Here is a 25,819-nt window from a genome sequence, read left to right as displayed (position 1 = left end):
TGAAACCAAATGGACCAGTTAAGTGTCCATTTGGTTTAATTTTACACTCAAGAGTTAAAGATCTTTATGTGTCGATTTGGTTACCAACTTTCCATAATTTAGCTGGGGACCAACTGGTTGAGAACCACTGTCAGTAAAACTACAAAGTGCTGTAAATGCAGCATCAATGAAAATATTGCCATTTCATATAAATGTCTGATGGTTTAAATGCGTCTGCCAATTCATTATTAGCTGTAGCACTGTAGGCTCACCCATAGTTATCCAGCTCGTTGCCATTATTCCCGTTCAGAGCCGCCGCCGCCAATGTCTCTAGTTTGCCCTTGAGTTCCTCATTCTTCCGCTGTAGGTCAACGATGACTGTATTCAAGAAAGCAATCTGCAAATGACAAAAAACTAAAAGTTCTTAAGTAATTTTGACTAATTACCCATTAGATAATGAAAACTATCACTAAGTTTTTTCTTAATAGATTGAATAGATAGATTCGATGTCCAAAGCATGTATGTAATGTAAACCCAGCTACCAGTAATTTTTTTTGGCATAAATTGGAAGTTAAACTATCCTATTGCAAGGACTACAGAAAACCACAACACTGCCTAGACGCCTTAAATAAAAACCAAACCCCTTAAGGTGATTGCACACTCACTGTACAATGTTGGTCATCTTACTTATTCATTACATGTCACAATGTCTGTGTTTGGAGAACAAATTCTGCAGTGGTACCTGGGGTAGTGTTGGAAGCTACAGTAGGAAATCATGTTAGTGTCACTGTCATTACAGAGACATTTGTAATCAGTGTGTTATTCATTTTGTTTGGCAACACAACCAAGAACTGACAATGCTACCGTCCTTCAGAAAGAAAAAATCCAATGCGGCGATGTTATGTGCAATTTACAATTTAGGCATTTAAGCAGACACTCTTAATCCCGAGCGATTTACAGTAAGCCAGAACAAAACATGGTAACACATCAAATAGTTGAGCCTTTGCATACGCCTCTGTAAGGTCATCGAGGCAAGGGCAAGTGCTACGGGTTAAGATGGAGTCTGAACTTCCACCTTCCCTGCGTTGGCTGATCTGAGCTGGGCTTTTGTAGGGTCCGATCAGACTTGCAAGATATAAGGGTGCCATACCTTTGGTTCCTTTGAAGGCCAGCATCAGAGTTTTGTACTCTGTGCAGGCAGCGACTGGGAGCCAATGGAGGGAGCAGAGAAGGGGGGGGGAGACGTGAGAATTTTTGGTTTAAGACCAAGGGAGCTGCAGCATTCTGGATAAATTGGAGGCTTAAGTGTGCATGCTGGTAGGCCAGTTTAAAGGAGAGTTGTGCGCCAGTGGCGCCAGGAGGCGGACACACGTGTACTGGGAGATGTATTTGTTAGGTCATCATTAGCTGAGAATTGTAGTCAAGAAACTTTAGAGACGTGTTTTTGACACAATGTAAGTCTGAAACATAACTACGACGGCCAACATCATACAGTGTATTGTCCCTATAAGGCAAACCTATACATCACCACATGAGCTTTGTGTGTAATATTGTTCCCTGACAGATAGAGTGCCTCAACAATCTCATACATTTCTAAAGCTACATATTATATGGCCGTCTGAGCCATTATGAGGATGGGACAATTTTGACTTCCGAGTTCCGACACCCATGGTAGAGCCTGATTTGCCTTTGAAAGACAGCCAATGGTTTTAGCCACCAACATAGTGAATTTTACACATCATCTTCAGAATGTGAGAGTGCAAAACAAGAGCCACTGTGATATCAACAGACAGACAAACATGCACAAGTGAAGCTGATGAAAAACAGTAACAAACCGCTGCCTGATGGTGGGATAAACATCAGAGAGGAGGAGGAGAAAAGGGGATTTAAGGATTAAAAAAAAGGAAAGGGAAAAGACAAAATTGAGATTTGAATTAGATGGTAGACAGCATAGCATGCCATCACTAACAGAAAATACTAACCAATTAACCAAAACAGAAGCTGGAGAAGTCAATGAAGAGCTTCAGCTAACCCATCATAATACTGTAGCAACTAATTTGACATGTCCAATAAATTATTCCTGAAAGAAAATGAAGGAAGCTGATGTTGTGTAGGTAAACTTTTCATCTTTTAAAATCTAATTTAACCTTTTTTTTGTGTCTTTTATCTGAAGATCTACAGTGACTTCAAATGTAATTAAGACACTACATGGCAGACAACATCATAAGAAGACATATGGTCCAATGCCACAATACTGATAAAAACTCTTTCCATACCACTGCCCAAAACATGGATATTTTCGATGCTGTCGGGAGGAAACCACCCAACTCCAATTTCGATAATTCTTTGCATAAATCAATGCTATTGAACACCCTTTATGTCTGTGTGTTGGTTAAAACAATATTGAACCAATGAAAAGTAGTAAAAAGTGCTTCGGGCAAAACCTCTTAACTCCATTGGAGCCTCAAACTGTCTGCTAAAACATCCAACTCCATCACCTCTCCTCCTAACACGCAAGTAATTGACAATATATAAAGTCACTTTTTAGCAAAAGGCCGATGCACACCTCAGAAGGCTAGTGACAGGTGCGTAGGGCAATAAAGCATACTTAAAAAGGTTCTTTGATTCAAGATAAGAATAAGAGTAGACCTCTATGAAAAAAGATGGGAAAAGTGGTCGTTATATAAATGGACAAGAGGTGAAACATAGGAGAATGATGGAAAGGAAGAGTTACAAAAAATATTCCCACAGTAAGGTTCTACTTGTATTTAATTTACTCTGTAACTTCATTTATACGATCCGTTTGTTTTATTTAAAAAAAAGGTTCTTTGAAAAACAAAGAAGGGTCCCGCACACTGTCAGAAACATGCCAAAAATGTTGCTCTTTATTCAACGTTTTGGTCTATTCGACCCTCATCAGGACAGACAAAAAAAGATTTGTTTTCTTCTTTGTTTTTCAAAGATAACCTTTTAAAATATATAAAACCAACTTTGATGAGGCAGTATTGCTTTGTTTTCTAAATATAAGGTTTTGTTCATTTCCTGAATTTTTTTTATATATACACACTTTTCATTTTCTGGTTTCTTCCCGACAGCATAGATATATTAAGTGAGATTGATAAATGGTAAATCTTATGGGCACAAGGTACAAGTTTTCACATGAAGATCTATATGACAAATTGCCTTTATAAACTATATCATACACATTGGTCTGCACCTACATGTAGTACAGGATTATGATTTGGTCAATAGCCATCATTATGGAATGTATACCTGACTCTCTGCCGTCTCCTTGTCTTCCCTCAACTGGTCCAAGACTGCATCACCTGGAAGTATTGTCATTCAGTACATTTAAAGATTACCATGAACGCTCAAATAGCCTAATAGCAAACTGAGACTTGCCGTCTCAGTTATTCTTAGTTAAAATCATTTAATTGCAAAAGGTGCATTAAAACTATTTGAAATCTTTGTAGGCCTGAGTTAAACAGTGTTACCTGTGGCACACTGCAGTGTCTTAACTGTGGCACGGTCTTCACGCAACACAGACAGCTGTACATGAAGAAAAAGAAAGCAGGTCAATGGTGACAACTTATATTACAGTATGTGTTATGCCTGCTGAAGGAGTGAATCTTAAACATTGTAGGAATCAGTAGGCTAATAAAAGAGTGCCAGTGCATATCCTATTCTCACCTTATTTGTTAGAGTCTCCAACTCCTGGTTCTTCTCTGATATTAAGGCACTCTTTTTATGCGTAGACTGTTGCTCCTTGTCCAACTCCTTTTTCAAAGAGCTCTCTCTATTAAATGCAGAGCACATGAAAAATAAAGTTTACAATACTTTTCTTCATCACTAGTTGCTTTCATTATGGTGTTTTGGAAGCCATTGACAGCTATCAAAAATACAAACGGCTTACATATATTTTTGCTCATGCTTATGAAGTGTGGTTCACTATACACCATGCCAACAATGTAACCATGTCAACACATCAGTATCATTGAAGATTTTAACATTCGTTTATGATTTGTGCCACTGTAATTATAATATTACTGTCATCAGTATGATGAGCTGTTTAAATTCACCGACTGTAAACTGTGTGTAATCGACACAGCCTGCATTTGTCAGAGCAGTTTTGAGCTTGGGGAAAAGGATGAAAATACCCCCTCCAACCGCTCATACATACATATACATCCATGGTGTATGCATGTTTCTTTACATTGAAGGTCAACACTTGCTGACATGGTATGGTGGGCGTTACACCAAAATAACTAATTGATTTTATAGCATATAAGGAGTGTTGGAGTGAGAGGACATCTCTATGAGTCAGAGCATTATAGGAATAATTACCTACTGTAAATTAAGTGGAATCATTAATGAAAATTGGTACACAATGGCTCCAACGAAATGTAGTAGTAATTGTAGAAAACCACAAAACCACCAAATTATCTTTTGATACAAGACCAATGATGTATTAACCTATGATATACATTATACAGTGATGCATTTCCTTTGTGACAATCATTATTGATTGTCACAAAGGGAATGCATCACTGTTATTATTAGGCTCTGCTTCCATTCATTACAATGATTATAACATGATGTAACATTAAAAGGCATGGGATACCTGAAGGCATTGTTTGGTAGGCTTTGAGGACAAAACACAACACGGTTAACAGTAACAGCACTACATATTAGCGAGATCCAGCCAGTCAGGCATGGTGAAAAACAAAAATAATTCGATTCTTTAAAGACATACCGTTTGAATGCATCTAGAATTTTAAAGTTACTGCCAAAACCAACACAATTACTACTTTTACATTTACCTTTGTTTCAGCACCTCAAACTCTTTTTTGAGTTTTGAACACTCAGCCTCCAGCTAGAAAAAACAAATGCATAGAAGTTATTTTGTTCACTCACTGTAAATTTAATTAATGTGAATAAGTACAATGCAAAATGTTCTATGATGTAGAAAGTCAGGTAGGAAAGATATTAACCTTGCGGTTGCCATCATGCTTCAGAGTCAACCTGTTGTTCTCCACCTGCAGAGACTCCAGGGACTGGGACTTCATAGAACTTGCTTCTTTAAGTGCCTCACTAAACACAACAAATACAAGTACAAGCTTGTTGTATATCTCAAGCAAACCCCCACAAATGAAACTCTACGACGCCATTTGAGATCTACTGCTTTCACTTTCAATCCAAACTAAAAACGAATGGTATACTCACATTTCTTGACACAGACTTGTGATCTTCTGACCTTCAGAGCCAAGCTGTTCCTTGGATACGTTGAGATGACGTTGGTACTTGGAATTCTGTTGCTTCAACATTTCCAGCTAAGACCGCCAAAAAAAAATATATATATATAAGTCTCCAACACTATGACTCAGAAATATCAGTAGGATTGGCAGGACATAGGCGCGGGAACCTCTAGTATTTCCAAATTTCGACAAGAGAAGAAGTGGTGCTACTCATACCTAAATTTCGACAAGAGAAGTGGTGCTACTCATACCTGAGTTTCCATTTCCTTCTTAGAACATTGGAGCTGCTCCACCAAAGCCTGAGCTTCAGTCTTCTCCTGCAGCAGACTCTCTTTCTGTTTTGTCAGTTGGTCAAGGGCCTCACCAGTCTTCCCAGAGACCTCGGCAACCTTGACAGTGAGGGAGAAAAAATATGTTTATAAAAAATAATACATTACCATCTGAATAGGGATAGGTTGTGGTCAACAGCTATTATACAATTATTACGAGATCTGTAAATATTACAAGTGATATACCGTAATTTCCGGACTATAAGCCGCGGCTTTTTACCCATGATTTGAACCCTGCAGCTTATACAACGGTGCGGCTAATCTATGGATTTTTACAGCTAACGCAGAGCCATCTAAGGCTCTGAGCTAACGTAACGGCCACTAGGGGGCCACCTGCGGCTTATAGTCCGGTGCGGCTTGTATACGGGATTTTCCCTAAATTTGGCTGGTGCGGCTTATATTCAGGTGAGCCTTATAGTCCGGAAATTACGGTAATTCCTGTTATCAACCAAATTAAAGTACATATTGTGCAGAATTAAATTGCATGCTTTGTGTGTTAGCTATCCCTATACATTGTGCCACTATAATAATTAGGATCTAAATATTGCAGTAGATCATGCCAATCTAAATACTAAACAGATTTGTGCACAGTTCATGGCCCTTTCCAAAACCAGAGATAACCTGTATTTTACATGAAGCACTATGGAATTAAAGGCCCAGATCTTAAAAGGACCATACTGCCATCAGTACATGTACAATGTATGTCATTGTCTATTCACAGCTTTGGCCATTTCGAATCATATGGACCATGTTCTGTAATCGTTTTATTTTTAGATTTCACTCTTGTTGACATCTTGTCCACAGTCATTAAACATTACCAAGCATATTTGAATAATAATGTCAAAGTTAGTTACGTATTAGTCATGGACCTGATCGGAACTGATCTTCCACTCCCATAAAGGCTAAACCCGTGAAGTGGCCTTTCATAACACTTAATCTACACTGTCAGCAATGCAAGCGAGCGAGCGAACAATGAATTCTCATTAGAATATATGTTTTTCATTGTGACTGTCCTGACGTAACGCAAGCGACAATGCGCCGTGCAGCGACGTCGTCCACCCCTCCTACTGTATATTCGCTCCCAGGGTCTTTATTTGAGCGAGGTTTCGCGGCCCCAAACACTTTTATTGGTTGAGATCCACACGTTACTATTTATTGGTTCAGGCTACATCGCAACGCAAGGGACAATTTTTCGCATGATATCGGAACGCTCGCTCTTTGCCTGTCTAGATGAGGTGTAATGCCACCATGGCATGAGGCCGATTTCAACATTTGAAAAGGGATGGAGGTATCACGCCGACTGGTCCAGTGATGCTCACAGACACATACAATACATGGACATCCACAGATACATGGACGGATGGACAAGAGCAAAAACTGTTTCCGGCCTTCAGCCGTCTGGCCTGGTGGAGACAAAAATGGAGCCTATGTCAAACAAGTTTCTGAAAGCAGATTTTCCACACTGTACTGGCTTTCTTGCAAATGAAACAGACTATGGTATGCTTTGTAAAATGGCCATGACCTGTAGTAAATGGGCTAAACATGCCAGGCAGTATGGTCCTTTAGTCAAAATCTAAAACTATAATTAAGGGGTAATGTATAATGAGGTGGTCATTAATGGAAAAAAAACCAGACAAAATATACAGACATTTGTAACCCTGTGGCCTCAGAACGGATATTTTGGGAAATTGTAGGTAAAGTAGTTTTTAAAGTAATGTGTGTATTTGCACTGTGAATTAATCATATAGCTTCGGAGAATTGAAATTTCATTATTACCCTTCTCCGCTACCTTTTTCCTCTATAATTAGAATTCCGATGAGCATTTCTCATCAAATTCAGTCAGAGAGCTCCAAAGGTTCCTCATGTGTCTTGCATTTTAAAATGGAAAGAATCCAATAAAAATATATATATATAAAAAAAGAGAGCTCCAAAGGTTGTGTCAAATAATAATAAAAAATAAGTAGGGTTATATACACATCTATATTTTATAAATGTCAATATTGGAACCCGACTGGAAAATTGGATCACGTTATAAGTCCACAGGGAACAACAATGGCTTGGAGATAGTTTACCAAAAAGCAGTTAGTGAATGGAAGAGAGAAATTAGACATGAAAAAGAAAAGTAGGACAAAGTGACAAAGCAGCAAGCATGCAGTGAGAAGGCAATACATCTCCAGCCATTCTAAGTCTAACATGTAGGTAAGTGTCAGGGATTGTTATTAGGGGAATACCTCAAGCTGCTTAGAAAGAGCATTTTTGAGTTGGGTCTCAAGCTGTGCGACTTGCTGTGTGGCTTCATCTCTCTCCATTTTCAGAGCATCTCTCTCAGCTTTTAGTTTATCAACACTGATGGAAAGTTCTTGGCTTGTCGTCACATTAGCTGTTGCCTGTTTTTCTATACAGTCTTTATCTTTTTGTAGGGACTTAGCATCATCCTCCAGTTGTTTCTGTGTAGCCTGCAACTTCTCCATCTCCTTAAGAAGCCTTGCACGCTCTTCATCCTTACTCTCCTGGATACTGCGGAGAGAAGAAATGTCTTGCTCCATCATGCTTTGTGTAGCTAAAAGAGCATCCTTATCCTTAGCAACACGGGCAATCTCTTGGCCCATGTCTTGAAGCTTAGCTGACAAGCTTTCTTTATCTCCTGCCAACTGATCGTTTTCTTGTGCTTTCTGCTTCAGTTGTGTGGCCAAAGACTCAACATTGACAATTAAAGCTTTCTTTTCCTCATCAGCTGTGTTACGGCAAGACGACATGTTGGCATTTTCTTGTGTCAGCATTAACAACCGTTTCTGAAGGTCTTCAATCTCTTTGGTGAGCCCATCATTGCTGGAGGTTACTTTGTTCCGTTCAATGGTTTCACCCTGGAGCTTGCCCTCCAGAAGGTTCTTGGCCTCTGACACTGATTCTATCTGACCCTTTAAATCCTGAACCTGCTGAAGTAAACTCTCTCTCTCCTTCTGCAAGGATTCAGCACTTTTGTCAGCTGTTCTCTGATGTGATTGGAGTTGGTCACAATCTCTAGTGAGATTATCTACCTGTTGAACAAGCTCCAAACTAACCTTTTCAGCATCAACTTTCAGTCTGTTATACTCTTCAGAGAGGTTAGCTTTTCCTTTCTCAAGCTTTTCCATGTCAAACTGATGCGTCTGCAATTGCTTTTGTAGGTCTGCCTTGTCTCGTTTTAAAGAACTCCTCTCGGCTTCTATTTCATCTCTTTTAAGTTTGGTTTCCTCTAGCATTGCTAACATACTGGAGTTCTCCTGAGTAAGTTCAGAAATTACTTTGGCAGAACTGTCCAATTGGTCCTTCATATTGTGGATATTGCCAACTAGACCATCTTGCTCTTGAGAAAGAACAGTTTTTTCAGACATTGCCTTTGTGTATTTTTCTTCTAATTCTCCCTTCTCCTGTATCAAATGCTCAATCTCCACCTTTTGCTGCTCCAATGAGGATTCTATGGTCATCTTCTGTTTTCGTAGAGCATGTAGAGATTTGTCAGTTTCTGCATTTTGGAGACGAAGTGCTTGCTTCTCTTGCTCAAAAGATGAAGCTCCTTCTGCCATTTTCTGCTTGGATGATGACAACTGTTCTGTTGTGACCTGAAGCTTTTCTTTTAATTCATCCCTCTCCTTAGTCATTTCCTCCTTCTCAGAACAGACCTTTCGTTGGGATGCAAGCAAGTCCTCTTTCTCCTGCATAAGGTGAAGTCTTTCAGAATCAGTAACTTGACTGCTTGTCTTGAACTCTTCCAGCATCTTGGCCAGGCTCGCTTTTGAGGCTTGAAGCTCTTCACAATCACGGACAGACTTCTCTAAATCTTTCTTACAGATATTAAGCTGATTCTGGAGCTCTACATTGATTGTGTGGAAGCTCTCTTTGTCCAAAATGGCTGCACTGATTTTAGTAGACATTTCATTCTTCTCGTTTGCCAGTGATTCTGTTTCAGTCTGAAGCTGTGTATTCTTCATAGTGAGTTCCTCTTTTTCTAGTCTCAAAGATTTAATTTTAGCCTGCAACTCTGCATTCTTACTATCAAGAGCTTTTTTAGCATTTCGGGCAGTGTCTCTCTCCAAAATGACATCATCTCTCTCTGACATCAACTTCAACCTGCTCTGACTGAACTCTTCTTGAAGTCTGTTTCTCTCTTTAGAGATGTTTTCAAAATCTTCAACAAGTTTCTTCTTCTTCGCTTCAAGTTGCTGAATTTCCTGCTGATGCTTCAAGACAATCTCATTTTTGCCTTTGTTTTCCCTTTGAAGTTCCTCAATTTGGGCTTGATGTTCAATTTCTGCATACTTCAGTTTTTGTGTTTCATTCTGTGCTTCCTGAAGAACGTCTTTGAGTTTCTCAAACTCCTTACACAAAGAAATCTTCTTTTCATCCAACTGCTTGTTGTTGGAGAGTAATTCCTCTTTGTCTTTTGAAAGCTTATCTCTTATTATTAGGTGTTCTTCATTCTTGAGTGAAAGCTCCTGGTAAGTAACCTCTAATGCAGATAACTTGACTTGTACATCTGAAACTTGCTTTTCCAGTCCAGCTTTCTGAGCTTTAACATCATTACTTTCCTTAGACATGTGGTCAAGATCTAAAATCTGCTTTTCCAGGTTTTTGGACAACCGTTCAACATCCTGCTTGGAGGAGTCAAGTTCAGCAGAAACACACTGGGAGAGTTGGGGGGGAAAAAAGGGAGGGGTATATAAAGGAAATGGTAAGATGAATCCAAAAATAAACCAAGCAGATATGGGCAAAATAATATGCAAATGGCAAGGTTAAGCTGGAAAAGCATAAAAAAACCAAAGCAGCCCAAACCACACCTGAAACCACCCTGAACTATGCAATGTTGCATTGCAGTTTCACCTCACCACTGCAATAAATCTAAATTCCATCACCAGCATTCCTTCGTGCTGTAAAGCCAGCCAGCTTATGTAAAACAATGCATTTTATCCCGTCTTACGTAGGATTCCAGCGAGCTCCAGCGCAGAAAGAACGAGCGCTCAACAGACAGATTTAGTCAGATTCTCCTCACAATGGAATGAAAGGATTAATGTTCAGTGAAGTTGCCCTTTAAAGGGCAATGGGTCATTTCTATCCACTACAGTCTAGTGACTAGACAACATTTCTACTTAAGCATAAAATAAATAATACTTAAGTAAATTTCCAATAAGTCCATCAAAGTGAACTTTCCAAAACAGACTTCTTAAGCATAATGGTAATTTAACGGTAAATTCTAGAGAGAGCATTCTGTCACTTCTAATTTTCTTATTTCAATCTAACTTGAGCAAACCTGGTGGGCTACGAACGCTTTAGGGATTTCCAAATGGGCCCTAAAAACTAATCTCTGATACCTTTGAACACCTCATCTCATTTTTTATATCACTGCCTAATTAGCCCTTCACTAAGTCCCTCCCCAACCCATCCTTGTCCAATAGGCACGTTACCAGTGAAGAAATCTTGACCTGCATAGCAACCGTTGCTAAACTATTTGGATTGGCATTGGACAATCGCTTTTTGGGGTGGGATTTAGTTAAGGGCCAATTGTAATCTCCAACATTAACAGACCAAAACAACCATTTCTAGGTACTCTGAAACATGGCAAACTAAAAACCCCAACTCTGTGGTTCCAGGTACTCACCTGGACCTGTTCCTTATACGATTGCAGCTCGGATACCAACTTCTCTAGCTCCTGGGTTCTCTCCTTAGAGGAGCTGAGCTCCAGCTTCAATTTGTCAGACTGAACCCGCAGTTCCTCAACTTCCTTCACATGGAGCTCAGAAGCCTGAGAGATGGCCTTCTCCCGTGAGGCCTTCAGATCTTTAACCACGGTCTCACCTTGTTGCAAATTTTTCTCCTAGACAATAGAAAAGAGAAATACAAAACATAATAAGCAATAACATACTGTAGTTGTTTGGATGGGACCAGGCACGGCTTCAGGATGAAATGACTGAGGGGGGCAGTTGAAAATGACAAGAATTTGCAACTGATGGTACCAGGACCCCTCTGGCACAGGCCTGGATGGGACAGAGTGCAGTTAAGCGTGTTGAAAACAGGATATGTATATACCTGTACAGTCTTTTGCCTTTCATAGTCAAGTGTACTCAAAGCCTACAAATCCCAGCATTTCCCATGGACAGGTCACAAGGACCTCCTTGGCAGATGTCTGCTATGCTGTATGTCTGCATGGACCCTGCAGATGTCAGTTGCCCCAGGTTGAAAATAATCTGAAACGGCATGTGTGCTTACCGTGGGTTCACCCCATGTTGAAAATGCAACTGCCTAGTATCTACTGTTCTACCACAGCTAACTGTCAACTCACAAAGTTAACAATCTTCTCTTGGAGGGTGCTTATTCGAGATTCATAGTCATCTCTGGTCTCTTTCAGTTCCTGGTGTTTGCGGGACACTTCCTGTTGATGTTGCTCGGACAAGTGTGCCACCTGTTCCTTTTCTTCTGCAAGTTGGCTCTGTAACTCCTCCAGTCTCCTGTATGATTGGAGAAAGAACAAGTGTAGGGGTCCAACAGTTAATTGAACTAATCAATTTGATTATAAAAGTAATACATAAATTGCCAATCTATAAGCTCACAATGCGTTGTGATGATGCATCACCTTTTGAGCTTGTAGATTGATTATTGTCGCCATTTTTGTACAAAAACGTATGTCAATGTATAAAATAGGGTACTTATTCAGACTAACGGTTTAGTTTATTTGTGTTTATTCGCTGATATACTGTATACTTGAAAATAATCCACCCAAAATAAATGATGAGGCCAGGCCACTGCAGAGGATAATAATGTTATAATTCCAGCAAGAGATGAGTATTGATTACACAGATCAGTATGAAAATGAATATGCACATATTGTATGTCTGTGTTTCTAACAACTGATTATGATTCTCATAATGTTGGAGGTCACATAAATGCACTTGCACAGAAGGACACATGTTGATTTGAATTAGCAACTTCTCATATTCCAGTCTTTTGCAACTTTCACATTCATCAGCAACAAATTGGTCAAACATACAGCGTCAAAAACCACATTTACCTTTCTTTCTGCACTAGGTCTTCATTCATTTTGGTGAGCTGTACTGAACTATTGCCAGATGACTTCACCATGCCTGAAATATCGCTTTCCAGCTTGGCCTTGTCCTTTGTTAGCTGATCAAGTTTCTCATCTCCAGTTTTTTGTTTCCTCTCCAAACCTAAGTAAAGATATCATATGATATTAAAGTTATGGCCATCAGGAGTATTATAAAAACTGCCTACCAGCTTTGGGGTGGCATGCTTACTATCATTCTTCTTATAAGTAATGTTACGATTGTGTTTGCTTATGTGTGATACAATTTGTAAAACAAATTAAGATTATATAAACAATAATTGATCATAATCGTGATGGTAACCCTTTCTCTGACCTGTAATTTGGCTTTTTAGATTCTCTGATTCAGTGGAAAGGGATGTGCAATGCTCTTCCTTTTTACTGAGCTCGTCAAGCAGTTCTGGAAAATAAAGTGGGGGAAATGGCTGTTGTTCAACTCCAGGCATGTCATTATACAGAATCATACAGCAGAACTTATGATCCTAAAATCATTAAGACCTTCATCTGACTGGCAGAACAAATTGTGTCATTTACCTTGCATAGATTGTACTGCTTTAGTCTGCTCTTCTGTCCTTTCAGCCAACTTTTCTTTCTATGAAAAAGTTTTAATATCAGCTTCATGTAAATTCATGAAATGCGCCATGCTAGGTGTGAATGCGATTACTGTAATGATGAGATAATGCCCCTGTAATTCCCTCATCTTGAGGTCCAAACAAAGTTAGATTAAGAAAGTTCATTCATTCATAATCCCAAAGCAGCCACTTCTAAAGTGGAGTTTTAAAGCAGAATTACATGCTTGAGCTATCTTCTGTGGGCGACAGTGTCATATGACCAAGTATAAATCAGCATCAAGGCTCACCAGGGTCCCCACATCCTGCTGCAGAGTGTCCTTGTCCTGTTGTACAGTGGACAGTCTCTGCTGTAAGGACATCAGCTCCTGCTGTCTGCTGTCCAGCATGGAGCTCAACTCAATGACCTACGACACAGGTCAGATGAATAATAACACCAGTGAGAATAAAATATAAGAAGCAAGCAAAAAGAGAGAAACTTCCATTCTTTTCATCGTCGCCCCAATTTAGGTTTCAGCCCAACAGCGACGATATATACAGTAGCTAAAATGACAGATGTTTTCCCAGTTTTAATGGTTTAATCCATTCTGACCCGAGATCAGATTCTACAAATGTCTGTTTGAAAATGACATTTTTTTTTATGTCAGTCGTTCTTCGGTTTAAAAAAAATAGCAGACCTACAAGCTCGTAGCGCGCCACTTGGTGGCGCGCTATGAGCTTGTAGATCTGCTATTTATCAATAGCTAAAGCATAACACCAAAAGGGGTTCCATTTTGCAGTGGAATTTGACAACAGCAAAGGAGGCAAAGGAACCCACCTTGACACCCTGTGAGCTTGCCAGGTTTTGGGCCTCCTCAAACTGGGTGTTCAAGGTCTGGAGTTCCTGGTTACCTTCAGCCTCATTGGAGCGCATGGTCTCAATTGCTGCCATCTGTTCTTTGGTTTCTCTCATCCTGTCCTGCGCCTCTTGGGCCAACTGTGCCTCTCTCTCCTCCAGCTCCTTTATCTGTTGTTCAGCAGCATGCAGTTTACCGAGTACATCCTCCATCTCAACAAGATGTTGTTCCTCAGCAGTATCGATGCTGGACCGCACAGACTCCTCCAGTCGCTCCTTCTCTTCGGTCAACAGCATCATCTTTGCTTTCAGAGCCTCCATCTCCTGAGCCCAAGCTCTGGTGGCAGCCTCATGTCTGCATCCAGCATTTTCTAAAGCCAACTTGTGCTCCACCTTCAACCTCTCTATGGCGCTCTTGGTCTCCACTAACTCCGCTGTCTGGTCACCAGCCCCTTTGCTGAAGGACACCTTTAACTCTTCCATGGTTTGCTGGTGAGAGGCAACGGTTGACTCAAGCTTGCTACGCCACAGTTCAATGACATCTGCATTCTCTTTCTCTGCCTGACTCAGGCGCATCCGTAGCTGCTCATTGTCACCAGACAGCTTAACGAAAGAGGCCTGAAGCTGGGCGAGCGCCTCACTGTGGGTCTTTTCTTGAGATTCCAGCTTCTCCTTGTATTTCACCTGTTCCTCTTGCTGCGTGGCTTCATGGGAGGCCAGTTGAGCCCTCAGTGAGCTCATCTCTTCTAGGAGAGGTGAAAGAGTAGAGTCGGAACCCTCAGAGCCCTGCTGGGACTCTAGTCGGAACCGCAGATCAGCTACCTCTCTGGTTCGCAGTGAGAGGTCCTTCTCCAACTCCATGATACGGGATCTTTCTGAAACAGTGGCCACCTGCAGGGTGGATAAATCATTACCAATGACAAATAACAAAGGACAATCTCACATATGGAGCTGCTTACTTTTACAACATGATTCCTTAGTAAAGCTTAATAAAAGCCACTATGAATAAATGGACATTTTCAGATGATCCATAATGGAAATCACTCAATATCAGACATAAAAAATTCATAGGTCAAGAAAGAAAAGCAGTCAAACTTGGCCCAACTCCAATAATGACTGATTCAATTCAGTTTACAAGGCGGACAGCCGGACACATGCTTACTTTGGATAGGCAAGAAAACATTATACTGACCTCTTCTGGGTATAGAGGGTATGGTCAAAACTATAAAAATTGACTTCTGTGAATTATTTCCACAACTGATATAAACAGTTGTAAGTCAAGTGTAGGGCATAATTATGGGATTTCATTTGAATTTAAAGGAAATATTAATGTTATTTCTGATATATACACACACAACAGGAACATTTTAATGTTGTTCGCATTGTTTAAATAAATATACAAATGTGTAACTATGACCTTCAACCCATGACCTTCAACCTCATAACTAAGATTTAGAATTATATAACTATGGATATCCCTCTGTGGCTGTGATACCCCAGGTGCATGTTAAAGTCTCGCAAGAGGTGGGGACATGTCACACAAAAAGCAAAGACAAGAGGTGGGGACGTGTCCCCCAAAAAGCAAAGACAAGAGGTGGGGACATGTCCACCAAAAAGCAAAGACAAGAGGTGGGGACCCCCCAAAAAAGCAAAGACAGGAGGTGGAGCAGGGAGGGTACAGGGAAGGAGAACAGGAAACAAGTAGTTGGGCTGCTAGGCAGAGGTGCATCTGATGAAACAGAGATACAGCACCATTTACCAGTAAAGGCAAAAACAGATATGAACATTTTGACTCAGCCAAGTCTTTTAAGTTAAAGAAATAACTATTGTATACGTTTGTTAAGTTAAATAAACCAAATGTCAATCAATTTCTTCTATTATGTGATGTTTTGTGGTGTTTTCCATTTTATTTTTTACATTTAGCTTTCTAAACACAAGCCCACCTGTGGCCCTGACACTCCTCAGCAACGACTTGTGTTCACTTAGTCCATTGTTCTAACATTATTCCCGGTCCCCTCATTTCTCTTTCCATGAAAGCAGCGAGCGGCAGAGCGGAAGCCATTACCCTAGTGTCTTCTAACTCTCTTTGGAGTTTCTCAGCTTTGGTCTTTTCAAAGAGCAGGCTCTGTTCAAGCTCCTTAATGTGGGCATGCTCCAGTTTGGTCTGCGTCTGTTAGTAGACAAGGGGAGAGGAAGAGAACACACCAGTGCCACCATCACATGCCAGCCCAATGCAGACAGAAAGGCCAGGGGGATAGAGTGGAGTGATTAGAATGTTGGTGTGTGTTTGTAGGATGGGGAGAGACAAGCGATGTGGAAGGGAGGTGACGTGAGGGTGAAAGGGTACCCCATGCAGAACATTCAGGTGGGGCCTTGAACAATGGTACACAGAGACTATTCCAAGGAGTAGATGGATGGAATGTTATATAACAAGCAGCAAAAGAGAATGTCACATGTTATGGATATGCGCATGGGATGCAGTTTATAATCATGCAACCTGGTGAAGAAAGCAAAGAGTTCACCGTTATGAATTACACATTTGAGAAATAAATTAGAAAATAAAACTGACTTCACCATGAAGGCTTACAGTAAGAGAAAGCTGAAATGGTTATGCTCCACATACACTATTTTACTTAAGTTTCCAACATAACTATGCATTCTTGTAGACATACTGTGAGTGGGGAATTTACATGCTTGACATGTGTTTATAATATTAAGCTAAAAAGCATGTCAGGTTATCATAACCAATGTGGCTTTCTCTCTTATGTGATCAGGCCAAATTAAGTAAAAAACATTGACACAAAGATTAACACTTTGCTATGGGATTTGTTTTTCGTATTACTTGAATTTTGAGGGGCCTATATACAGGTTTGTGTTTGTTTCTAGTTCAATGTTTGTTTTAAAAATGCCATTGACAATGAAGGGAAAATTATATCAATCATATTGTCCCTCATTGAGTCATATAGTCTTTATTGGTAATGGCATTTAATGTTTGTGTTGGCACCGTTTGTTTTACATCACCTAATCAACATGAGTTAGACTTTAATATATTAGCGCCCCTCACTTCACACGGGTGTGATTTTTTATATTCTCTCTCTCATCTGTAGACTGTACCTATCCTGTTTCATGCTTATTACTATTATTGCTGATACAATCAGGGGCTCAGTCTATCAATCAATCAAAGTTCCCTATTCACACCCTAAAACTGTATGGTGAAGTATATGCATTTCAATAATACCATTTCATGATCAATTTAGTGTCTCTAGTCTTATATGTTATAATATATTGTAAGTTCAGTAAATTCAGTTAACTTTTAGTTTCTTCAAAAGAGGTTGAATACCACTGAGTTTCAGCATTATATTAAATCATTTCAGTGCAAATGGCCAGTTCCGAAAAAACATTAAGTATAATCTTTCATGCTAACACTGACAGTCACCTGGGGACATTTTACAATACCTTTCTGACAGCAAAGTCTCATACACATCCACACACTCAGAGTATATTAATTCAGACTCAAAGACAACTAAATCAAATGTGACTTATCATTTCAATCGCAATTTTAAAACTGTATATTTGTCCTTACAAAAGGGCATAGGATGACGGGCAAAGTTGAAGTCTAAAGTGCCCTCCAACCAAAAACAACCCAAAACAGCTTTAAACTATAAAACCCAGCAAAACCCTTCATTTAAGTAAGTGAAGATGTGCTGCCCAGTTCCCATAATGCTTTAGCAACTTGTTCAATGCTGCCACCTATTGCCATAGGTTATATTGCAAACATAGCCAATGAATCAAACCACTTATAAGTTATTAACAGCTCAGTGGCCTTGTGGTTAGAGTGTCCGCCCTGAAACTGGAAGGTCAGGGTTTGATCCCCGCCCACATCATACCTAAAAACTGTAAAAATGGAACCCAATGCCTCCCTGCTTGGCACTCAGCATGAATGGTTGGATTGGGGGTTAGATCAACTGCAAATGATAATGTGGAGAACAAATTTCACATACGTGACAAATAGTAGGACTCGAACCTTTTTAACCATTATTAGCGGTGCTCAACCCGCTGACAAATGGTTACAATATAACTCTTGGCAACGGTGTTGCAATGCTAGTTCAGTTGTGTCACTCTACCGAGAGCAGCAAAGAAGTATTGGCAACGCCATCTTTATTGGAATTAACGGATTTGCTCAGTGCTAAATTTGTTGTTTTTGATTTTTCTTGGCACTTTGGACTCTATGCCAGTGCCATCATCAAGTGAGCTTGTATTGCCTTTTGGGTGGAGGTGCACAGGACTCTGCTGATGTTTTCCAATAAGACCTTTGTGAATAATCAATAGATTCAGCTCTACAGTTGTGTCAATATCAAGAATGCACTTATGCAGTAGTACTGAAGGACCTTAGCTCTACAATAACAATAACACCCAACAAAATGTGTCCCCCATACTGTGTCTATGGGTGCAGCTTCAGGCTGGAGTTCAATATGGAATGACAAAGAGTTTTAGCTCTTTTTGCTTTGGGTGTGAACTATTGATTAATGATGCATGCACTGTCCCGTAAAAAAGGAAGTGCATGAATTCTTAAATTGAGTGCCATTTCCCTTTACTTGCATATGGGGAGTTTGAATTGTGGCCAGTGACTGGGCAGTGAAATGGCAGGGGAGCATCTCCAGTGGTTCCATGCTAAGCACTGGGCCAACATGAAGGACAAGAGGAGGGGGGGATAAATCACATCAATGAATACAGAGGCACTGCGTGTTATAACACAACATTAGTACACCTTCAGCAGCTTGAAATCCACATAAAACAATAAGCAAAGTAGAGGCTTGGTCTCCTTGTTCCAGTTTTTTGTATGTATTTTAAGCTGCATGCATGTATTTAATAAACATGTAGACATTGGTAAGTATAAAACGGTTTGTTAGTATAGAAAGGAAGATAAAGGGGTATTCTAACCCTGTTGTATTCATTTCTAAAGATCTATTTTGAGGAGAGACGCCTTCAAGGATGATCACCTGACAGGTGTTGCACTGTGGAATAATAACAAATCTTTTGATCAGAATCAATACAGATATGAGTCCAATTTTCTGTCTCGCAAACTTAAGATAGGGACATGAATCATCTGACATTTATCAAAACAAAGGCTGTGTTACGACAGCCGCTGCCAGTGAAACAACTGTCCATAAAAGCTATGACCTGACTCTTGACGTTTTCAGATGATGGAGAACATGAGGTTTTGCAACCTCATGAATATATGAAGGACACCAGCTGTAGATATTACGTTTTGGTACAGCAGAGCCCTGCAAGGAATGGCATTGATGACATGGTCATCAATACCATCCTTTCAATAACATGGATTAAATGAGGTTTCAGTCAAGTCATTCATGGAGGACGAATGCAGAATTCATTCATCCATGCAAACAAGTTGATCAAGAATGGTTATCTATTGCTAACAAGAACTGCAGATAATGTAAATACTCAGTCATTGCAATAATTAACTGGCTCCGACAAGAATGGCAGTCAATTGCATCTTAAATCACAATTAACAGCCACCTGGAGAGACAACTAAGATTGATCTTAATTTGTCAAATAAGTCTGCATTAAAGGCATCTTCTCAATCACTCATGTCAAGGATAAAAAGGCAATCCTGACTGAGATCCATTGCAGTATTTCACATGTGAAAATATGTTACTGCCTGATGTATGTACTTACCTCCAGATCTCCTTTGGTTATGCAAGCTTCTTCCACACGGAATTGGAGGTCCTCCACCTTCCTGTTAAAGATCAACAAATCCCTTACATTTGAACACATTGGAAGAAACTGTTGTTTCTAAAATGCAATAATAAAAATAAATAGGGCATATGGTTGAGCTAATACAGTCGAGACCAGGGTTTCTTTCTGCTAGGCATTTTATTAGCTGGCCAACGTGACCGCAAAAAAATCTCCGGCAAAATGTTACATTAATTGACCATAATGTAATACACGTAACGTGCGTGTTCGCAAAAACATGCATGTGCAGTAACCCACCCAACTGACCGCTATACCTCCTTACTGTACTGCAGTGATCTTGACACTTTGTTTACAGATGCTGTGCTGTTCTTGTTTATCCACAATTTCTGACAGCATACAGCATCTACTCCATCATGCAGTGGTGTCACTTGCTAAAATATAGTGAGGACACGAGAGATCTGCTCTTGGTATGCAACACTGTCGAACTACAGTAGGCCTGCCCTATAGGCTGAGCACGAGCAGTGAGAATGTTTGGGGCTTTGCATTTCTTTAAACCTTAATATGTAGTACCCTAAATAATTTGCATTTTTGTTTGTTTTGTTACAGTTTAATGATATCACCAAGTGCTTCTACCACATCATTGCACCGCTCTCCATGTCGTTGACAGTCCCTGTAACCTATTTGTACAACATCCATGACTATGAGACCTGTATGTGTTTCTGACATGCCCATGTTTTATTATGGTCATAACCATAATTACCGAGTCAGTTTAGAGTAGACCAATCTGCGTGAAACTTTGCACTCACACTCCTGGGAGACCAAGGAATCACCGAAAAGATTTGTCTGTGTACTATAAATTAACAGGAGCTATAACAGGCTAATGTGTTTGGGGTGAACGTTCTACCTGTGTGCGTGCAAAGTTTTATGCAGATCGATTTCATAATACCGGTAGTCTTCCTGACTAGATGTACAGTAGCTCTGGGAAACCTTACCTCCGCTCCTCCTCCAGCTGATTCAGCAGCTCTACTTTGTCCTTGTCTGCTGCCTCCACCAAGGCACGCAACTGATCCATCTTGGCCTCCATCTTAGCCATGAAAAGAAAAGAACATGAATATAGGGGAAAATGCATGCAAATACAGACAGTATGCATGCTCACGCACATGCCCACACACAGACACAAAATGTTTCCTTTTCAGTTCATGGTAGTTAAGCCTCACTTGATGGAGGATGTTCATCACACACATTCCAGACTTTCCAGTTCATAGAAATCAATCTGGGAACCCATTGACAAAACAAAGAAAAATCAGCACCCTCTGTCTCGAGAGACTAAGCCTTAATTGATGGAGGATGTCCATCATCCATACGCAGTTCATAGTAGTTGAGCCCAAACCCATTTTGACCTGAGATCAGATTCTAAAAATGTCTTTTACATCCCGACAGTTTTCTGAAAAAGCTATGTTTCTATGTCAGTCGTTCTACAATTTTTCAAAAATAGCAGACCTACAAGCTTGTAGCGCGCCACTCGGTGGTGCGCTATGAGCTTGTAGATCGCCTATTTTTCAATAGCTAAAGCACAACATAATGCTAACACCAAAAGGGGTTCCCTCCCAAAATGGGTTAAGAGATGGAGGATGTTTATACATGTGTTGTAGTCAATTAGCTGCAGGCCACAGGCATTGTGAGATGGTGCTGACCTGCTCTTGGTCGTCCCTCATTATGCCCAGTTCTTGCTCCACCTCCCCGACATGGCTGGTGGCCTTAGCAACCTCAGCCCTCTCCATGTCACGCTCAGCCATCAGCTGTTCAATGTGCTGTTGCTTCTCCTTCAGTGCCTCCTGAACGGCCGTGGTACCAGATATCTTACGACTGTACCGCGATGACGTCTCTGTGAGCTGCGTAGGGACAGAAGAGAAGCATGTTCAAGCTGGTGAAATTGAGCGCAAAAAGATGGCCTACTGCACTCATATTCATTCATTTATATAGTTTTGATGCTGCCGTGTGTGCACGTCTCACCAGGCCAGTGCGGCTGGGCTTGGCGCTGACAGAAGATGCCACAGAGCTCATGCTGCTGATGGAAGAGGCACTGGGACTGCGCTTTAGGCCTGATGGAGTGGTGGTCACTACCTTTCGAATGGTCGTCTTTGCTTTGGCTGGTGTGGTGGAAGGGAAGCCAATGCGTGACACCTTGTGGACTGGTGCAAATAGGCCATACTTGGGCTGGCACTGAAAATATCTGAGATGTGATTGGCAACAATTAGACTAATGGGTTTTATAATATTCTTTTAGCTGATTAATCAAAAGTGCTTTTCTTTCAGAGAGAGTGGCTTGTTACCTTGTGCCTGCCACTGCCCCGTCATTCTTTCCCAAGGGTTCATCCAATTCCACACCGCACCACTCGCCTTTGGCAAAATCCGTTTCCCCAAGGAAACGTACCACTCCAGCTTTTGTACCACCAACCTGGAAAAGAAATGCAAAACATTTCAGACAGAACTCCTGGGTGAGAGAATACCATCATCATAGCAAAAAAAGAAGGGAAAAAAGAGGGATAACAAATCAATAGATGCATGTCTTGCATTCATAAATGTAACTGAACTATTCAGTAGTTGTGTAGTTGAAATATTCAACTACACAGTTGAAATATTCAACTACACAGATGTATGGTTTGCTGGTGACTCAATTTGGTCTAATTATTTTTGTGGGGGCATTTCCTCTCCCGCCTAGTGTGCGAGTTACAGACTTCCTCTTTGTATAATGTGGTGCTATACAGCCTCCTGTGGAGGAAGGGAGAGAGAAAAGTAATCTGTCAAGAGGAAGGAAGGTACTGTACTTATAAAGGGCAGCATTTGGCTGTGAATTAGGACAACAACATAGACATGGATTAACTACAATAAATACATCAGTGCTACTATTTCCACTGGCTAGTAAGGTTCTATGAGGGTGAAGTAGAAGAGGTCATATTGCAAACACATTCCTCAGAGATTAGAAAGGGGAGGAGAATGCCAGTGAGTCTGACTCCTGACCAGTAACCCACCTGCGTTATTGTGATTTTGACACCTAAAAGGTCTAGCCACCCACCTTCCTTCTCTGGGATAATATCGGCAACAAGGACATAAATAAATAATAAATGCTAAATGATCAATGTTCTTGAGTTTGATTTTAATTTGTTTTCTTACTGAATTCCTACTGAAAAAGTGTTTGCAAAACAATCGTGTTTTAAAACATTAGGAAATTCTGAGATATATAACGGAATATTGTATAAACTTTACCAAAACGCGGTCACCCATCTTGAGCTCCCTCTCCCCTTTCTTGACAGATCCAGTCTCTGAGAGGTTGGAGACAGATTCACTGTTTGCACGTGCCAAGTTGGAAGTTGTTATAGGTTGTGTAGCAGATGTGACTTGTTTGGAGGCCGGAGTGGTTGAGGGAAGCGCTGATTTTGTAGAAGGTGTATGGGAGGCCACACTACTAACTGAAGGTGTGGGTGAAGCAGCGCGGGATGGTGGAGCAGTTTGAGTTCCATTGTCTTCCCCTTCTGTGAGAGACAACTTAGACGGACGGGTGAATATCCCTCGCAAGGCCTCACACTGGAAGTAGCGGACCCCAGCTACTGACCCATCATTCTTCCCGATGGCCTCATCCAGAACAATACCTGCCCATTGTCCTGGAGCAAACTGTGTCTCCCCAAGGAATTGTATGACTCCTGGTTTGTTCCCATTAACCCACACACGCTCGCCAACCTCAAAGGTTTCCTCAGAATCATGGGGCTCTTCACTGACACTTACAGCTGTTTTGTCAGCCACAGTTGATTTGGGTCCAGCTATAAAGGAGATAGTGATAGGTTATCCTAACTGCTTCCGAAACCTTGTGCCCCTTATTGCAAATGAAAGCAGATTGCATACGATCAGAGGGGAACTATTGTGACACTGTACAGGTCAGAAGTTATGTCTTAGCTCATATTTGAACAACATTCTTCCAGTAGCGACAACCACTGCTACTAGGAGATGCCTGGTAATGGAGAAGTCTTACCTGTGCTTGGGGCAGCCTTGGTGGCTGTTGTCCTGGCTATCTTGCTGGGAATTTTTATCCCACTGGGTTTGGCTGTACTCATGATTCCTCTCGTTAGTGGTGGATCCAAAAGGGTTGTGTCTGTCAGTGGGAACAGACTGTCCGCAGACCATCAACACAGCTTGGCTCAGCTCTGATACCAAAGCTGTCTCCTCCGCAACAAAATAACAAACTTAAAGTAAATAAAAAAGAAAGAAAAAAAGGAAAGGGGAGGAGGGAGTAAAAAGGATGTTGCTGAGAACGAACCTGTTGAGAAAAAACAATTGTACAAGTGAGTGAGTGCACTTATTTATACCTCACTGAAACACAATTCCTTTAAAGATTTGACACACCATTAAGCTATTCACATTACAACCTGACCAATCTATTGGTGGAACAGTAATATTAGCCAATAAAGCTATGCATGAGAGAAGTTTGATTGATTGAAGTATTTATTATCAGTTTGCAGAATGGGCACATTTCACATGAAAGCACAACTCAATACAAAGACTGTTACTGTGGATGACGCATTGATAAAGCATTACACTTGTTTACAACAGGGTCCACCATTTTCAATTCATCAGAACATTTAGAGACGTACAAATATACACTTCTATATAAAAAACAGGAAATCATGTAAGGAGGTAAAAAAGGGAAAAGAAAAATATACAGTAAATATACAGGGGAAAGGGGGCAGGGGGATTCAGATTTTACAGGGGCCAGTTTCTAATTGCAGCTGCCTGTAGGTGCCCTTTGAGAACAGTTTTGAAGGAGTCAAGGGATTTGCATGTCTTAACCCATTCTGACCGGGCACCCATTTTGGTGTTGGCATCATGTTATGCTTTAGCTATTGAAAAATAGCAGATCTACAAGCTCATAGCGCGCCACCGAGTGGCGCGCTACGAGCTTGTAGGTCTGCTATTTTTGAAAAATCGAAGAACGACTGACATTTTTTAGAATCTGATCTCAGGTCAGAATGGGGTTAATCAGACCAGTGTGTGTCCAGTGGAAACCTCGTATGAATCTGATCTCAGGTCAGAATGGGTTAATGGCTGTTGGTAGGGTGTTCCACATTTTGGTGGTATAGGAGCGAAATTAATAATAGTCTATTTGTGCTGAATTTGGGTTGAACATGGTTTGTTGAGCTCCCTCTGGTGTTGTGGGTGTGAACTTCGTTGAAATTAAGGAAGTATTTATACAGGTACGTGGTGTCTTGGTGGTGTATCGAATCTTGTGGAGATGCCAAATCTCAAGTACACAATGAGATTTGATACAAGCACTTACTGATCATCAGTAAGATTTTGATGTTAGAAATTGGAGATTAAAATGCCACAAAACAAATGACTGAATGAAAAGGTATACAGGATTCTCTTTCCTAAATTGAGTAACAATGACAGCATTACTCGATAGCTACTGTTTAGGAGTCAACTAATAGCTAGACTCAATGGAAAGTATACATGTGACTTTACGGCACATCTACACCCAGTGACATGGTGTGGTGTAGTCAAAGTGTAGTGTCAGTGAGGGGGCATTCTGGTTTTGTTATGACAACAAGCTCTGCAGCACAGGACAATCCAGGCAAGAGTCAGACCTAAAAATATGGCTGGCACAACCCAGTCAGCAAGCAGTCTCCATATCCTACCACCTTCATAGACATTTCTCATGCCACCAGGCGCATGATTTTGACCTGACCATGACATAAAACATTTCCATAACAGCAGCTCATAATCCATCATTCTGGGCTGTCAAATGGTGGCTGCCTCTTTTCATAATCCCCCAAAAGATTACTAAAGGACCACCACAATCACATTACTAGATTTAGCCGATAACTGTCTGCAAAGCATGGTCTCCTTGTTGCCTTAAAATGCCCTTTCATGCCTTATGGAACACATTCTGAATAGTTTTCCTTTATTTATATAAGATTTGATTGGCTAAATGAAGTGCGTTACAAACATAACATCCAGATTTGACTGGCCATGCTCGGATTAGCTCTACAGTAG

General features: G+C 40.6%; 1 protein-coding gene across 3 annotated transcripts in view; it reads right to left on the bottom strand.

The window, feature by feature from the left end:
* clip1a (CAP-GLY domain containing linker protein 1a) overlaps positions 1–25,819 on the bottom strand; it is a 30,264-nt gene that overhangs the window by 1,031 nt on the left and 3,414 nt on the right. Inside the window, exons 2-25 of one of the 3 annotated variants that reach the window (XM_080766955.1) lie at positions 23,802–24,086; positions 23,042–23,592; positions 22,108–22,232; positions 21,789–22,008; positions 21,470–21,667; positions 20,768–20,859; positions 19,758–19,818; positions 16,126–16,230; positions 14,043–14,951; positions 13,516–13,632; positions 13,191–13,248; positions 12,973–13,056; positions 12,606–12,762; positions 11,880–12,045; positions 11,199–11,414; positions 7,795–10,227; positions 5,486–5,623; positions 5,203–5,309; positions 4,971–5,070; positions 4,800–4,852; positions 3,670–3,775; positions 3,474–3,528; positions 3,253–3,305; positions 252–376 (exon numbers count right to left, since the gene is read on the bottom strand). In XM_080766955.1, the coding sequence (XP_080623081.1) occupies positions 252–376; positions 3,253–3,305; positions 3,474–3,528; positions 3,670–3,775; positions 4,800–4,852; positions 4,971–5,070; positions 5,203–5,309; positions 5,486–5,623; positions 7,795–10,227; positions 11,199–11,414; positions 11,880–12,045; positions 12,606–12,762; positions 12,973–13,056; positions 13,191–13,248; positions 13,516–13,632; positions 14,043–14,951; positions 16,126–16,230; positions 19,758–19,818; positions 20,768–20,859; positions 21,470–21,667; positions 21,789–22,008; positions 22,108–22,232; positions 23,042–23,592; positions 23,802–23,883 (6,311 nt within the window). In that variant the 5' untranslated portion in view covers positions 23,884–24,086. The remainder of the gene's footprint in view (positions 1–251; positions 377–3,252; positions 3,306–3,473; positions 3,529–3,669; positions 3,776–4,799; positions 4,853–4,970; positions 5,071–5,202; positions 5,310–5,485; positions 5,624–7,794; positions 10,228–11,198; positions 11,415–11,879; positions 12,046–12,605; positions 12,763–12,972; positions 13,057–13,190; positions 13,249–13,515; positions 13,633–14,042; positions 14,952–16,125; positions 16,231–19,757; positions 19,819–20,767; positions 20,860–21,469; positions 21,668–21,788; positions 22,009–22,107; positions 22,233–23,041; positions 23,593–23,801; positions 24,087–25,819) is intronic. The other 2 variants (XM_080766957.1, XM_080766956.1) reach the window with 2 other exon arrangements.

The sequence above is a fragment of the Protomyctophum bolini genome (assembly GCF_963924005.1).
Source record: "Protomyctophum bolini genome assembly, chromosome: 6".
NCBI lineage: Eukaryota > Metazoa > Chordata > Actinopteri > Myctophiformes > Myctophidae > Protomyctophum > Protomyctophum bolini.
This window is presented reverse-complemented; position numbering and strand designations above follow the sequence as displayed.